The sequence below is a fragment of the Pieris napi genome, chromosome 1 (genome assembly GCF_905475465.1).
Source record: "Pieris napi chromosome 1, ilPieNapi1.2, whole genome shotgun sequence".
Classification (NCBI taxonomy): Eukaryota; Metazoa; Arthropoda; class Insecta; order Lepidoptera; family Pieridae; genus Pieris; species Pieris napi.
This window is the reverse complement of record NC_062234.1, coordinates 5,600,268-5,616,287: the sequence shown is the minus strand read 5'-3', so window position 1 is coordinate 5,616,287 and position 16,020 is coordinate 5,600,268. Positions and strand designations below refer to the sequence as shown.

The 16,020-nt window shown below is 34.1% G+C and overlaps 1 protein-coding gene across 1 annotated transcript; it reads right to left on the bottom strand.

Annotated features, from left to right (window-relative positions):
* Positions 1–1,115: 1,115 nt before the first annotated feature.
* Positions 1,116–8,096, bottom strand: LOC125052019. Its single transcript, XM_047652662.1, has 8 exons — positions 7,620–8,096; positions 7,198–7,391; positions 5,078–5,210; positions 4,207–4,359; positions 3,423–3,617; positions 2,939–3,060; positions 2,086–2,247; positions 1,116–1,683 (listed from the first exon to the last, which is right to left on the bottom strand). Exons 1-8 carry the CDS (start codon positions 7,783–7,785, stop codon positions 1,630–1,632), a joined length of 1,179 nt encoding a protein of 392 aa, XP_047508618.1. The 5' UTR covers positions 7,786–8,096; the 3' UTR covers positions 1,116–1,629.
* Positions 8,097–16,020: the final 7,924 nt, after the last annotated feature.

Below are 16,020 nucleotides of genomic sequence, written 5' to 3'. Positions count from 1 at the left end.
TGCCAGATCAAAGGATGTTTGGCAAACAGTTTGCTACGTATCCACACGTTTGGCAGCGATCAGTATGCGCGCGAGCTTGCGGGAGGCGGACGTATTTACTTGCTACACTTTTTCAATTAAAGCCCAAATAATAAAGTCTAAAGCAGTACCTTGTACGATTTCTATGTATTTTAATCATCCACCATCGTCTTTGCTTTCTTCTTTTTTTCCTTTTTTCTTTCTCTTGCTTTAATTTATAATAAAAATATGTCAACCCGAAAGTAATAGCTGCCACAAGCTCGTCGTCCGCCATGTTTGCCGATTCGAAATGTTATGAACGTTCGCCAAGCATGTGGATGGCTGTTTGTGTTGGGTGATTGTGGTTGGTGTTTGGGACTTCGTTTGCTGTTTGCGGTGTTTGTGACAAACAGCCAACGTGTGGATGCCCCATAAAAAACTATTGCAGTAACTTGTGCGGCCACGCTTGGGTAACAGGTATTTAATCTAAGCTGCGCATAAAGTATCAAACAGATATTATATTATTCTACTATAAATGTGGCCATAGTCTTGCCATCTTCAATTTTCTTGTTCTGATTTATAAAATATATTCTCTGTATAGCGGCAGGTGCTGGAGAATTATATTTTGAATATTTATAAATTTTTCTTTAGTAAAATTTGCCGTATAGATTAAGACAAATAAAAAAAATAAGTTTACTCGCTAAGTATATCTATAATATAAATAATAAGGATTGACCCGTTCTACCCTACTTAAAATGAATAAAGACCTTTTTTTATTTATTTTTTATTTTATGTAACCGACCTTTGTTCGCTGTGGGTATGATTGGATATACTCAGCTAGGGGTAAGGAGGGATCTAGCTATTACTCGGTACCTATTTGAAATCCTTACAGGTAGGTTAGATAATGAAGATGGGTTATAGAGGTTAGGGCTACGAGTACCGATAAAATTTTAAGAACTTCCATAGTGAGACATACATAGATACTAATTAGGAAAATAGGTACATGCATGTCGGGTTTGATGTGACGATGTTAATAGATATAGTTTAATCATTTTTATTTACTACAGTTTTGGGTCAGGGGGTGTATTAAATTACACAAATATACAAGTCATGGAAAGTCAATATTTATTTTTTCACACATCACAAAAGATCTTATGCTGCCAGTACCTAACTAGTCGCAGGCCACAGGATTATAAAAGTATAACACCAAAGAGTAATAAATAACACGGCAAACCGATCATAAGAAGAACTCCCTTAAAACTATTATGTTATACTTTAAATAGCTTACAGCCAGAAACACTACACTACTTAGCTTATGTCTCAAGAAAAGATGGACTACTGTTAATAATAAATCTACGAAAGATATTTTAGACAATCAATTATAGAAGCTCTACGCTAATTAATTATCTTACCGAGGGATCTTAATGTTATGGAAACACGTTATAGATATGCATACATAAATTAATGTCTTAAATCGTGAAGATCAATTAATTAGGTAAAATTTTACTGTAGCTAAATGACTTAATACCTTCTATTTAACATTACTAATAGATAAAAGATTCAAATATCAATTGCAGTGCGCCAGATAAAGCATTCTCGTACTTTTTATTCTAAAGTTTGTGAGTAGGTTTTCTATTTCTGAAACTGCAGAATTGCTGCCAAGCACGTTATTCCTATAGCTAATACCTGAAAATGTAGAAAACGAGATCAAATAATATAGAACATAATATTAAGAATGTTTGCAAAAGCAGTAAAATTTAGTAGGTAGGTACATTAAAGGTACATTGCCACGGAGATCAAACTTTTTATATTAGTTAAAATTTTCTATTTACCCATTTTAATTTTTATTATTAATATATATGTTAACAATATTGTAAATCTGTATATTTATGTGTTGAAAATAAATTTAATTGTAGTTATTTTTAATTCCAATCATTCTCTAGTAACAAGAAAAGAAACGACGATATAGTAATTGACACAGAATTTTTCAAGAACATGTATATACACGTGCATATAGCACGTATATTAAAATATAATAACAAATATTATAAAAATGTTTAAACGTGTCATAGTTTCCATATACCATACCTTAATAATTATCGATCTCTGTATGGTAATAATACCTAGAGGTGTGTAGGAAAAATCGTACGATATCAAATCCTTGTGAAAGAAATCAACGTTAGGGAAAATTCGGAACGCGTAGTTTTTCAATGTCATCATACGACCCATCAGCAATTTTATGTAGGCAAGCTGAAAAGATAGTATTATGCAGTTTTTTATGTAGGCAAGCTGAAAAGATAGTATTATGCAGTTTTTTATGTAGGCAAGCTGCAAAGATATTATTATGCAGTTTTTTATGTCGGCAAGCTAAAAAACTAGTATTATGCAGTTTTTTATGTCGGCAAGCTAAAAAACTAGTATTATGCAGTTTTTTATGTAGACAAGCTAAAAAGATAGTATTATGCAGTAGTATGCAACTTTTGGAGATCCTAGGTTTAATTCAATGTGTGAAGTTCAACTTCATAACGACTATAGTATTGTCTTTGATTGACATAACTTTTATACATTTAAATAAAAAACTGTTTTGACCGGATTGAAGTTATGTATTATTATAAATTTATAACTATTTAACATAATTAAATTTATTTTTAGTTAAGTTAAGTGAAATGAATTCATGAATTTGAACTAAAGCCATTGAATGAATGAGTTCCGTGGACATAAAAAACTGTTTTAATTTAGAATTTACAAAAGGCTTCAGAAAACATAAGTTTACCATGCACCGCATGCTGGATTTATTGTAGATTTACTTTAATCATTAGTATAAAATTCGGCTTAAGTAATTAAAAGTTTAATAAATGCCTTAAATAAATTGTAATGAACTACTTTGAGTATGGTAGAGCTTTCACAACGTCGTATATATATATATGATAGAGAATCATACCTCACAGGCGATAACTCTAAATGGTTGAATGACGACAAATATGGTTACAAAGTTGTGAATCCCGTATAACCCCAAGGACCAGAAGGGCGAACCATCCCAGTAGTGGCTACTTTCTTCAAAGCCTAAAAAGATAACCATCCAAATAAATTATACAGTTTAGTAATATAGTAAGACTTCGCGCGAACTATGACTGTCGGGGAGTCCAACTTAGCGCCGAATCTCGTTTCGGAAACTTACCCTCTGACTCTCGATTTAGCAAGCGAGAGTCATAGTTTATGGTAAATATCGATTCCGGATCCCCTAAGAGACCCTAAGGGAGAATCGCCGTATGGATAGAAAATCTAAATGTACGGGCGATAGTTAGATAGTTTTAAATATTACATAAAATTAATATTTATGAGATATTTAGAATTAACAGATTTTATACCCATTAATGTGAATAATAAATCCTTGGAAAGTTTTTTAGATGCCGCTGTATACTCACCATTTTGAATAATATATGATATACCGTAAAAACATAAAATTATTCTAATTACTATGTTTACTAAAATGAAAAAGAAGATGATTTCAAAATGCTTATTCAGTTTCAAATATATTGTTTTGATATTGTCCAACAGATCATGTAGTTTTTTTACTTTTTCATCCACTGAATGTCTGTAAAACGAATGCGTAGAATCATCTGCAAATAAAATTTGATATACATAGTTGGTCATACTTAATAATAGGAATCCTTATCAATAAACGTTGTTTTTTTTCTGTTTGTGAATCTATAGTTGATATAAACATTTATGTTCACAATCAAATCTAGTACCGTCTTAATAAGTGCTGCTTAGTTACGTAATCAACACGACAGTATTGTTATATAAACTGGTAATACGATGATATATATCAATATATATGCGGACGGACACTATAAATCTTGAATCCATTTTCGGGAACATCAGACTATCTATAAAGCGAAGCTATACAGAGTCGATCTATAAAGCTATGTTCTATAAACAGTGAAATATGGGCACTATTGAACTTGTAATTACAGTTTAGACGCTTTCAACGTCAACAAGTAGTAGATAATGTACGAGCACACGTCAATGTACAATCAAATTCATTTGATCACTTAAATAACTGCTGAAAAATTTGTTAAGCTGAAGTTACGTTCATAAGCGATCATGATATTCGTGATACTGAACAACTTGGGTCCAATTATTATAGTGAATTATTTAAGTATTTTGTCTAAACTAGTGTAGTTGTGTAATTGCCTAATAACTTACCGCATAACCGATTATCGACAAGATCTTGTAATTCATCTTTTATATATCCGATTTTTAATGAGACCTCAAGGTAACTGTCGTAAATATGCATTTGCAATAAACATATTAAAAAATATTTAATAATTGCACTCACGTACATGTAAGAAAGAAGGCCTGTAAAAAATATGATTTTGAGTGAATTAACATACAAAGTCGAAGAAGGTTAACTGGTTTTCAACTTAAAAAACAAAGCACGAGACGTGGTTGGGCTCATATCACACACATTCGCCATTGTAACGGTGAAGACGCAGTTCCATGTTTCGGGCTTACAATTTTCCATTCGACCATTAAGCAAGTGTCCTGCTTACAGCGCGGGTGGCGGATCTTGCTACAGCCAATGTTGAAATCTAGAGTCCTTTTTCCAAAAAAAAAATTGGTAACGGTAAGTTCTTCGAAGATCGCACTAGAGACATACGCATCTTATAAATTTAAAATTGTGATCTAGTCTTGTTATTTTATTAACTCTTTTAGGTAGTTGATAATTGTTATTTTGTAATGACAAAGACAATTGAAGTGTTAAATATCATGCAGTTAATTTACATATTAATCTACTTTCAGTTGATTTATATATTGATTATTAAACCATTTTTTATATGCCTCTGTCGCAGCCAAGTAGTTTTATAAGCCGTTCAATTAACAGCCTAGCCTTTTAACTAAATGGCGCCGGCGTAAAAGATGTTCATTGTTCAGCCAGTTGATGAAACGATGCCTGAACTGTTTCGAGAGACTTTACGTACTTACCCCCTGATTGGGAAATAAAATACTAAATATGTTAAATTTGCGACGTCTAAGTTATTTCCAGATATAAGTTAAAGAAAATCAAATATCTTACTTCGAATCCCAAAGTTATCGACCAGAATGTATATGTAACTCGCATCCAAAAAAAATCTTGTAAGTATGACCAAGATGATAATAATTTTGTATATCCTTCCGTTTTGACGAGGTATCTTTATTTTAGCACTAGTCTGAAAGAAAATACATCCTTTATTGTTACTTTCGAAGGTAATTCTTGGAGTCATATATATAGTCATTTTGTGAGTGCTGTAATTAACACATTCACTTAATGGGTCGAGTCACCCAATATTATTATTGAAGTGAAACTTCTTTAGGCGCATGAGGGTTAATTTTTTACGGATGAAACGCAATAATAATAATATTAGCGTCACGAAGATGTGCAGCGTTTTTGTCGAAGAAAAGGGATTAAGAGAGAGTGAGAGGGGCGAATTACCTTCTAGAAATTCTATTTTTAAAATTCAAGTTTCGTAAAGAGAATTTATGAAATATTAGTATTTTATATTTTATGCAAAAAAAATTATAGAAATCTCGAATTGTAAATTAAATAGCCACGTGATTTTATCATCAAAGAAATAAATTTAAAAATTAAATTTATAATTTGTATTAATTTTCGACACTTTTTATATTTTATGACAATTAAATTCATTAAATTCCTAACTTATCTTCCTTTTTCCCTACCACTAAGTCTCGGAAATCTAATGTTTTTAGATTTGTATAAATATGAACAAGACTTAAAAGTTAGTTTGCTAAAAAAGTTTCACTTCTGACATGTGTACGCGTGTCTTTGTACGCACGCACTTTTTTATTTATCTCACCTTTGCATGTTTTATAGAACAAGGCGGCCAGCAGGCGCACCTCAGGAGATTCAACTAATCTTAAGTGTTAGTTGTAGTCCATGGACATTGGACACTCACAGTGCCTAAGGCTCGGAAGTGCGTTGCCGGCTTTTTAGAAATTGGAGGGTCCACATAGGAGTGGTGCGGCGCGGCACAAAAGTGCCTAGAAACCCCTTCTTTGTGGAACGCCGGTCGTTGAGATGGTACAAGTAGATTTTAGTATTCTGCCTCAACGAACAATGATAAAACTCAGCTGCAAGTATTAATCCAACCAACTCCTCCGTACACTCTTCATAGTAAATGTGGAAGATGCAGAGAGACCCCACACGCAACTCTACGCAACGCGAAGGTATCATGCCGCTCGGAAAGTGATTGGTCATCAACTTCGATTCGAATCGATCTTTGTTGAATACGGTCAAGTGGATGGAGCTGGTACTGGGGAGCTCCCGCCCTTAGGTGAGAACAGTACTTCACCGTACTACCTACTACCGTGGCGCCTTACTAAACACAGCAAGCTTTTGGAGGCTAATTTAGCCTTTCCATCTAAATAACCGCGAAACTGAACGACGAATTGTAAACGATAAGGTTACCAGCCGGAGACCACGACGAAAGCCGTACTGATTAAATACCCAGGACCGTTAATAATGGTTTTCATTATTTTGGAGAACAAAGAGGTTATTGGGCTATAGTTGGAGGGACAAGATCGTTCACCTTTTTTAAGGATCAGATGTATTAAAGCGCAGCACAAGATGCCATCGGGCCTACTCGACTTATGTCCAAGAAAGATAGAGTTTTGCGGCATTCTCCTTCCTGTGTCGAATCGTCGGTATGGGCCAACGAGTCATTCTCGAGCAGTTGTTGACAGAAATTTCCTTGGACATCTTTGGCAATAGACCAAAATGCTCGAGTCTCCGAAGAGAGGAAAGCCGATTTCTCGCCCAATCTGGAAATTTGCTCTGAATTGCCTTAGCAATCTCCCGTTTGAGGGACCTGGAAGCTGATTTATATGATTTTTTGAGTTCGCCGGTATCTGCATCTGGACCACGCAGTGATCCGACGAAACCAAAGGACGACGGAAACTTGGTAGTTCTCCGGATGCGAGGTCAGCGGTCGGAACCTTTTCGAGTAGGGAATCTGTAGTCGTTTGAACGATCTCCAGAAGTCAGTCAGTTTCGGCATTTTTGCTGTGGGACCTATAAAGGCACGCGTAGAATAGCGGATAGTCATGGCAATTGGGCACCGGGCTTTGCCCATTTGTTCTATAAAAAAATCGCAATTACCGGCCGAAACGGTGTTAGTGGTATTAATAGGATGTACAAACCTTATCAAGCCATTTCAAATGTTCTATAAACTTTTCCATTCTTCGATAACCATTAAGTGACGCAACGATAGTAGGGATGACTGATGTGAAGGTCTCAGTAATCCACATAAACGTTGTAGCATTGAACGTATTATTTTTGATGTGACTTTTAAGGGATGCGGCATTGCTAATATATAAATATGCGTGCGTTGTAACTAAAAAATAAAAAAATTACAAAGACTTTTAACTTAATTACTTATAGAATATGGCCCTTTGAATAAATGACAAATACTAAACTTAACGAGATTCTTGTAGATAGTCTTAGATATTTTAATATAAGGTTAAGGTAACACGACGCAAACAGCTGATAATAAATGAGATGTTCTATACACGCAGAGATCTTTTGAACTTTGAGAGAGAACAATTTGAAATATTTTACTTACTTAGACATGAAATCAGGATATAGCCGTAAAGTGCATAAGATCGTAAAACGCGAAACTGGTAGCCAGATTTTTTGCGAACTATTGAAACAGGTGCCATACCACAAATGCGAAGTGCGTATAACAATGCAACCATAGTGTCACGAATGAATCCACTTTTCACGTACATTTCTGCAAATCAAAATTATTTATTTGACAGATAAACTTTTATTCCGTAAACTTTAATCCAATACGTTTTTGACATATGTGAGTTATATTTTGCGATTATACCTTACCTTTCTGATAATAAATAAATACTTATCACTAATCGTGCCCTACCTTGCTCATAACAGAACGTGTCAGGTAAAATACGAGCACACCTTCCGGCCTACTACCTACGGGACGTTTATTAACTTAAATTGATTGCGAAATTATGGACTATGGCGTTTTCGCACAAATCTGCACTGTAGAGTGTTTTATAGAACTTTGTTGCTATTCCTATGACATCTTTGCGATGGCTTATGGTAGGGGAGCCCGCGATGCTAAATGGGGATTTACTCGAGCGTCGTAGAGACCTATTGGGATGCAAAGCTTAGATAAAAAGAAGAAAAAAATGTTATATGATGAATTCCTTTTCATCGGTGGGGGAAGCGGCTATAGATAGTTAAATATGTAAAAAAAAACTGTTGCATGGACATCCTCGAGCGCGTCAGATATTGATAGCATCTATGCCCTACGTATTTTTAATAATGTACGTATGTTAATCTGATCGTTTGCATGATGCGGGTGGTTGTATTTAAGGGTTGAAAATTAAAAAAAAAAAAAAAATATCGAGCGCGTCAGATTTTCTAAGGGAGTGTTAAGTGCACCAAAAAAAAGCTCTCATTCACTAATCTGACGATTTCGATGGGACGCAAACCCACAGCCATTTTCTTAATTTGCAAAAAAAAAATCGCAATTTTGAAATACTCAAGCGCGTCAGATTAAGATATATGTGGTTCATCTTTATGTTCTAAACGTACTGTCTCATAATCTGACGATTATCTAGAGGGATTCGCCTGATCTGACAAAAAAAATTTAGAAAAACGGTTCACCTAAAGGGCCATCCCTGCAACTTCCCGCTAATTCCATTCCTGGGCGCTTAAAATTGATATTTTGAGCTCGTTGAGTTCAAAGAAATAACATTTCTATGCATTTGAGCTCTCCCAGCTCGAAAGTCTGATAGAAGTTTCATAGAACACTATTTTTGGAATTTTCAAACCGCAATACCTTTTGAATGGCTCAAGCAATTTTCACGCGGTTGGCGGCATTCGACGCAGTTGTATCATCCTCATAAGTAATTTTGCAATTTTAATTGATCGAACCACAAATTTCGGAGTAATCCCGAAAAAACACTTTTTCGGGTTTCTTTCGTTCACGATATCTCTCGAACTAATCAACCGCTTTTGACCAGCTTGGTGGCGATCGACGTGGTTTTTCAAGCTCAAAGGCGGATTAGTTTTTGAAGTTGATCGATAAAGAAACCTTTTTACAAAAAAATAATCTTATTTTTTAAAGATTTTTCAAAATTTCTCAAAATCTATCGGTCCGAATCGGTTCAAATTCACAGGAAATGTAATTTTGAGGGAAATATTTAGAACGCCGTTTAGTAGATTCCGATCGGTTTAAGAAAATGTAGGCATCACGCAGCTGCACGCATTTAACTTTATCGACGAATTTTTGTTATTTCGGCTTGCGGAAATCGTCAGATTATATATTTTTCATTATTCTTGAATTATTTCCTTCAAAATAAAAAAAAAATTAGCTACGCTCGAGAATGTCGAGATGACGTTTTTTTTTACAACTTTGTTGCCCTCCCCTTTTTTTCCGTCACTCTCAAATGGTCAGATTAGTGGAATATACACTTTTTAGGATGTAATTAACTCACCCTACCTTAATCTGACGCGCTCGGGAATTTCTGATGGTCAATTTTTTTTTACTAAACTGATCCTGTCTCCTTCACGTGCGGCTTTATATATGGGCCTCATATTTTGTGGAGGTACTTAACCGGGTACAAGGTATCCCCCTATATATTAATCTGCCGCGCTTTAGTAAATCCCGAAATCCCCTCTTGGGCTCCCCTACCATTAGGATTGTTACTTTACTTTTTAAACCGTCTTGTCAACTGCTTGAATTCTTTCTCCGGGGCTTTCGATCTGTACTTTCTATAGTCGCTTTTTATACGCCTGCTTACTAGCTTGTAAAACGCTGATAGTTCGTTTTTCATAGGTACACCTAGTCTTACTCTTGGTATTTCGCAGTAGCTGAAACCTCTTCAAAAGTCCTAAAGTACGCTGTGATAAATTGTATTGTATATCTTGTGTTTTTATTACTTATTCAAGCTTCTCTTCTTCGGTGTTGTGTAAAGTTTGCACCGATATTTATATTTCCTCTTCTAGTTTGTTTGGCTGTGATGAATTCCTGATTTTTTAGATTTCCTGAGTTTATTTCTTTTTGACTTTTTAGGGTGGCATAAGAAGTGCTTTTAAATCTATTTCGGTTCTTTTCACTTTAGTCAGTGTTATTGTTGCTCTAACTGGTCTATGGTCTGACGAAAAATTTAGATTCAAATATCCATGTTGTGTTCCAATTCATTTAGATCTAATCAATCCAATGCTAGGTCTGTTTGATAGAATATAGTCAATTGAATTTTTATACTCCCATTTAGGTGAGCGCCATGTGAATCTACGTTCCGGTTTCTTCTTAAAGAACGTATTTAGGATTAAATGTTTATTTTCGAGGCCGAGGTCGATGCGTCTCTGTCCTCATACGTTCCTTTTGCCATAACCATGTGATTTTATTATCATATACCTATTACCTACTCATCTACCCGAGGTTGGCCTATTTTCTAATTTAGTGTTTTTCTTGTTTTTTGGATGATGCACTTGAATGTGCAATGAACTTTGAGTCTCTTTTACCAAACTTTTTTTACCAAATTTTCTCTGTTCCTTACACATTTAATGCTATTGTATTCACGGTTAATTATTAAAATATTGTTTATTAAGTCAAGAACTCTATTTTGTATAGCTAGGTATAAGTTTTTTCATTTTCTTCGATTACAAAAAAAGCAAATTTTTCCACCTAACTGTTCTCTCTAACTGGTTTATTTTTATTAGTTGTAGATCCATCCATTTATATTACGGTTGATAGTTTCTTTAATTTCCTCCTTCATTTCCTGTATATCAGTTATTTGATGATTTTTTACTTCTTGCATTGCCTCTAAAATACTTTTTATTTACTCCATGTCCTATTTATTACCTACTTATGTTTTATACTTAACTTAAGATCAAGACCCTTGATTTAATTTGAATTTGAAAAAACGCTTCACGCAATCGGCCTCAAAATTTTCGTATAGTTGCTATTTTCTAGTAACCTTTGTCGCGAATGATTAATACATGAACGTAGGTATAGGCATATAGGTAGTCATGTAGGTATAGGCATATAGGTAGTCATGTAGGTATAGGCATTGTCTACCGACAAAATCCACAACAGAATAGTATCAAAGGTCACTTTACTCGACACTATAATATACTTTCGAAATCACACATTTATAGAAAATATAGACATTACGAAGAAAGTAAATTTGTTCAAAGTTTACTTTGTCTTTTTTGACGGATTTTGCACTGTACTCGTCACTTTGTATATGTCTTTTAAGAACATATTTCAAATTTATTTCCACAAATAATATTTTAAATTAAAAATACGAACTTGTGTTGCAACACTCGCAACTGGCACTACCCTCAATTGTTTTGGTAGGGGAGCCCAAGAGGGGATTTCGGGATTTACTAAAGCGCGGCAGATTAATATATAGGGGGATACCTTGTACCCGGTTAAGTACCTCCACAAAATATGAGGCCCATATATAAGGCCGCCCGTGAAGGAGACAGGATCAGATTAGTAAAAAAAAATTGACCATTAGAAATTCCCGAGCGCGTCAGATTAAGGTAGGGTGAGTTAATTACATCCTAAAAAGTGTATATTCCACTAATCTGACAATTTGAAAGTGACGTAAAAAAAGGGGAGGGCAACAAAGTTGTAAAAAAAAAACGTCATCTCGACATTCTCGAGCGTAGCTATTTTTTTTTTATTTTGAAGGAAATAATTCAAGAATAATGAAAAATATATAATCTGACGATTTCCGCAAGCCGAAATAACAAAAATTCGTCGATAAAGTTAAATGCGTGCAGCTGCGTGATGCCTACATTTCCTTAAACCGATCGGAATCTACTAAACGGCGTTCTAAATATTTCCCTCAAAATTACATTTCCTGTGAATTTGAACCGATTCGGACCGATAGATTTTGAGAAATTTTGAAAAATCTCAAAAAAATAAGATTTTTTTTTTTTTTAAAGTGGTTTCTGTATCGATCAACTTCAAAAACTAATCCGCCTTTGAGCTTGAAAAACCACGTCGATCGCCATCAAGCTGGTCAAAAGCTGTTGATTCGTTCGAGAGATATCGTGAACAAAAGGAACCCGAAAAAGTGTTTTTTCGGGATTACTCCGAAATTTGTGGTTCGATCAATTAAAATTGCTAAATTACTTATGATGATGATAAAACTGCGTCGAATGCCGGCAACCGCGTGAATATTGCTTGATCCATTCAAAAGTTATTGCGGTTTGAAAATTCCAAAAATAGTGTTCTATGAAACTTCTATCAGACTTTCGAGCTGAGAGAGCTCAAATGCATAGAAATATTATTTCTTTGAACTCAGCGAGCTCAAAATATCAATTTTAAGCGCCCAGGAATGGAATTAGCGGGAAGTTGCAGGGATGGCCCTTTAGGTGAACCGTTTTTCTAAATTTTTGTGGTCAGATCAGGCGAATCCCTCTAGATAATCGTCAGATTATGAGACAGTACGTTTAGAACATACAGATGAACCACATATATCTTAATCTGACGCGCTTGAGCATTTCAAAATTGTGATTTTTTTTTGCAAATTATGAAAATGGCCGTGGGTTTGCGTCCCATCGAAATCGTCAGATTAGTGAATGAGAGATTTTTTTTGGTGCACTTAACACTCCCTTAGAAAATCTGACGCGCTCGATAATTTTATTTTTTTTTTCATTTTCAACCCTTAAATACAACCACCCGCATCATGCAAACGATCAGATTAACATACGTACATTATTAAAAATACGTAGGGCATTGATGCTATCAATATCTGACGCGCTCGAGGATGTCCATGCAACAGTTTTTTTTTACATATTTAACAATCTATAGCCGCTTCCCCCACCGATGAAAAGGTATATATCATATAACATTTTTTTCTTCTTATTATCTAAGCTTTGCATCCCAATAGGTCTCTACGACGCTCGAGAGACCCCCCATTTAGCATCGTGGGCTCCCCTACCATTTAGCCTAAGGTAGGTATGTACCACATCATATAGGTATACAATCTAGAATAACACTATGCTCAATCTAATTTAGTGATAAAAACTAACTTACAAAGAAATCGGTCATTAAATCTTGTAGCTAAGTCGCATCGATCTTTAAATAAAATTATTAATATACGATTACACATAATTTAATGAGTGACTCTGGACGCAAACAAATTCAAGTTAATGAAAATAATATTTTACCTTTGTCTAGATTTCTATACACACCTGATGTTTTAGATTTCATAATTAAAGGAACAATTTCATATGTTACAAAACAATATCCGTATGAGGCTTTAAAAGAAATACCGTTCTATTTAAGGATGAACACATACATTGATTGGTTGTTATTACATAGTTATTAGTAGATAACATTTCGAGATTGTGGCCTCAAACCTACAAAGCCATATAAATAATTACTTTGTACTGTACAAACAAAATTACCTCCTACCCTAATTACCTCCTAGTACTGGCACTAGTATGTAGCTTTATCAATAATTATGTCAAGATCCGATCGTAGAAATGGCCATTTCCTGGTGAACCATATCATTTATTGATCAAGCGACTAACGAAATTAAAATATTTCGATCAAAATGCAACTATGATTGCATCAGCAGAGCTATTCAGGACTCATTTCCGGTCTTGGAAAAGTAGGATTCTGTTTAAAAAGATTTTATTTTATACATATAATTAAAGATATAACTGTTAGGGGTTTGAATTAGTTACATTTATGTTTCTAGCTATTTACAACTATGGTTTAAGAAATAGTGCGTCTCGGAGGTGCTATTTGCATTCATACGACTTTTAGAATCGATAGGCGATTCTAATCACTATTGTTGCTTAGCTGCGTACCTAAAAATAGACAATAAAAATAAGCGAGCACTCTCTACAGTACCTACGATGAGTGATTTTGTGCAAGTTTCCGCGAGATCGGAAACAAGTTGTGTATATTTTTATTGTTGTCGCAATTTCTCCTATAACTAAACATTTTAGACTGTCACTTACATGATTTTCATCCTTGATCCTATGAATTTTGTATAAATTTTTGTTATGAAATAACTTAGCTTTTGATAGGTATTGTGTGGTAATGTATGGTGGTTGTGGGTAGTGTAAACAGGTATTTGTGTAACTCTTCTGTTTGTGTTAAATATAAATAGTTTCTCAGTTTAAATTATATTACTAACAGTTAGTGTTAGTTAGTCAATCATGCACTAGTGTTCTTAATTAGAATAATAACTTGTGTTCTAAATTAAATAATATGATATGATATCATACATCTTTTCCTTAGTCATATCCTTCACTTAACTATGATTATCCCAAAGTATTTTCTTGTTTAAAACAACCTTGATATTTTAGTTCATACACACTAAACATGAATATTATGGAATATCTAAAAAAGTTACATAATATATGTAAGTACATATATGTTAAATATAGTGTCCTCCAAAATGGATGAGTTCCAGCTGCATCTCATGGCAGCGCAGAATATGTCTCCAACCCTCGAACAAACACCATGAGCGGAAAAAGCGTAGCAAGCTTAAATGTTTGTGTTTTGTTTCACGGCGTGAATGATACAAAGAATGAGAGTCCTGGGACCATTGCAAACATGTTATCTCTGAAGCTCAAATGCCCAAACATAAACAGTCGGTTTCACAGCATGGGAGTTAGACGTAAGCTTCGCTACGTCTAACTCCTAAAATCTATTTTTTTATTAATTAGATTTTTTCCTAATTTTTGAATTAATTTCAAAATAAACACCTTAAATATTTTATTTTTCATGGTTTTATTTAATAAAAATAAACAATAGAAATTATAAACACAAATTAAAGTTTTAGAATAATCAAAATTGAAATTAATCTACTCTCGTTTTGATAGATTTTAGGTGAAATTTGATAGATGCTGAGTGTATGCCTTTTCAGTAGCACATTGTAGTATTTTTGTTGTCTTTTTTATTGTATGTAACCTTGTGTTGCTGAATAAATTTATTTTACTTTTAAATTATAGTATTCAATTCAAACTTGAGTTTTTGTGAAATGAACTGATTTTATCACCCTTTCGAATCTCTCTAATAGTTCGAGGTCTGGGTTTTATAACCCAGCTCATTATTGAGCAGACATTATGTCGAGAGGCAGCAGATGGAAAATCGACTATGATTGATTTTCAATTATTAAAAGAATCGATTATTAATCGATTATTTTTAATTTTAAAATCGCGTAAAAAATCTATTTTAATCGATTATTTTTTCACATCCCTATTAGGCTGTTGACATCACTTTATTTCGTTCGGTCTTGCAAACTCTTGCGATTCCAATTTCCAATAAGGGATGAACGATGTTAGAAAAACATCGTTATTGAAATCGATGTGATAATCGAAAGCCCAACTTAACTTCGATGATTTTTGCATTAATAATTTACACAGAAATAAAATACAGTGAAATTTATTAAGAAACAACAAATTATTACATATTCTAATATTTTTTATCAACTGACTGAATGAGAAGTAATTTTGATAAAGAAAAACCTTTTAATATTATATTTATTTGTTGATAGAGAGTAGTGAGAAAGTGTGAGAGAAAGAGCGAGCGAGACTACGAAGAACAACGAAGGGAATAACCTGGGCAAATAATGAATACACGTTCAAATTTTAATAAACCTGATTTATGGATGCGTTAATAGAAGACATATTGTTTCGTAAGTTGCATTGGTCGTGCGGGAGTCAATTGAATCGAAAATCGATGTTACGATATTTTTCATATAGCAACATCTATGTTTTTGCTTTCAAGTTTCAACATCAATAATCATCGAGATTCGAGCATCCCTATTCCTTACTTCCAAATTCCAATACGTGTCAGATAACAGATTATACTTTATAGGTCATAGTACAAAAACTTCCTATTTCATTTATGATCCTAAACTCGTCAGCATCTCAATTGGATCGTTTTAAGAAAGCTTATGGTAGGCCCCTGATTACTGAACGGTGTAACACAGTTAAAATTGCTGCTGAGCAGC

Excerpts from the sequence above, each read along its gene's own strand:
- LOC125052019 (XM_047652662.1), bottom strand. The coding sequence starts at position 7,785 with ATGTACGTGAAAAGTGGATTCATTCGTGACACTATGGTTGCATTGTTA. Across the intron at positions 3,061-3,422 it reads ATCATATATTATTCAAAATG|GCTTTGAAGAAAGTAGCCAC; the intron begins GTGAGTATACAG and ends TTATCTTTTTAG. Across the intron at positions 2,248-2,938 it reads TTAGAGTTATCGCCTGTGAG|CTTGCCTACATAAAATTGCT; the intron begins GTATGATTCTCT and ends CTATCTTTTCAG.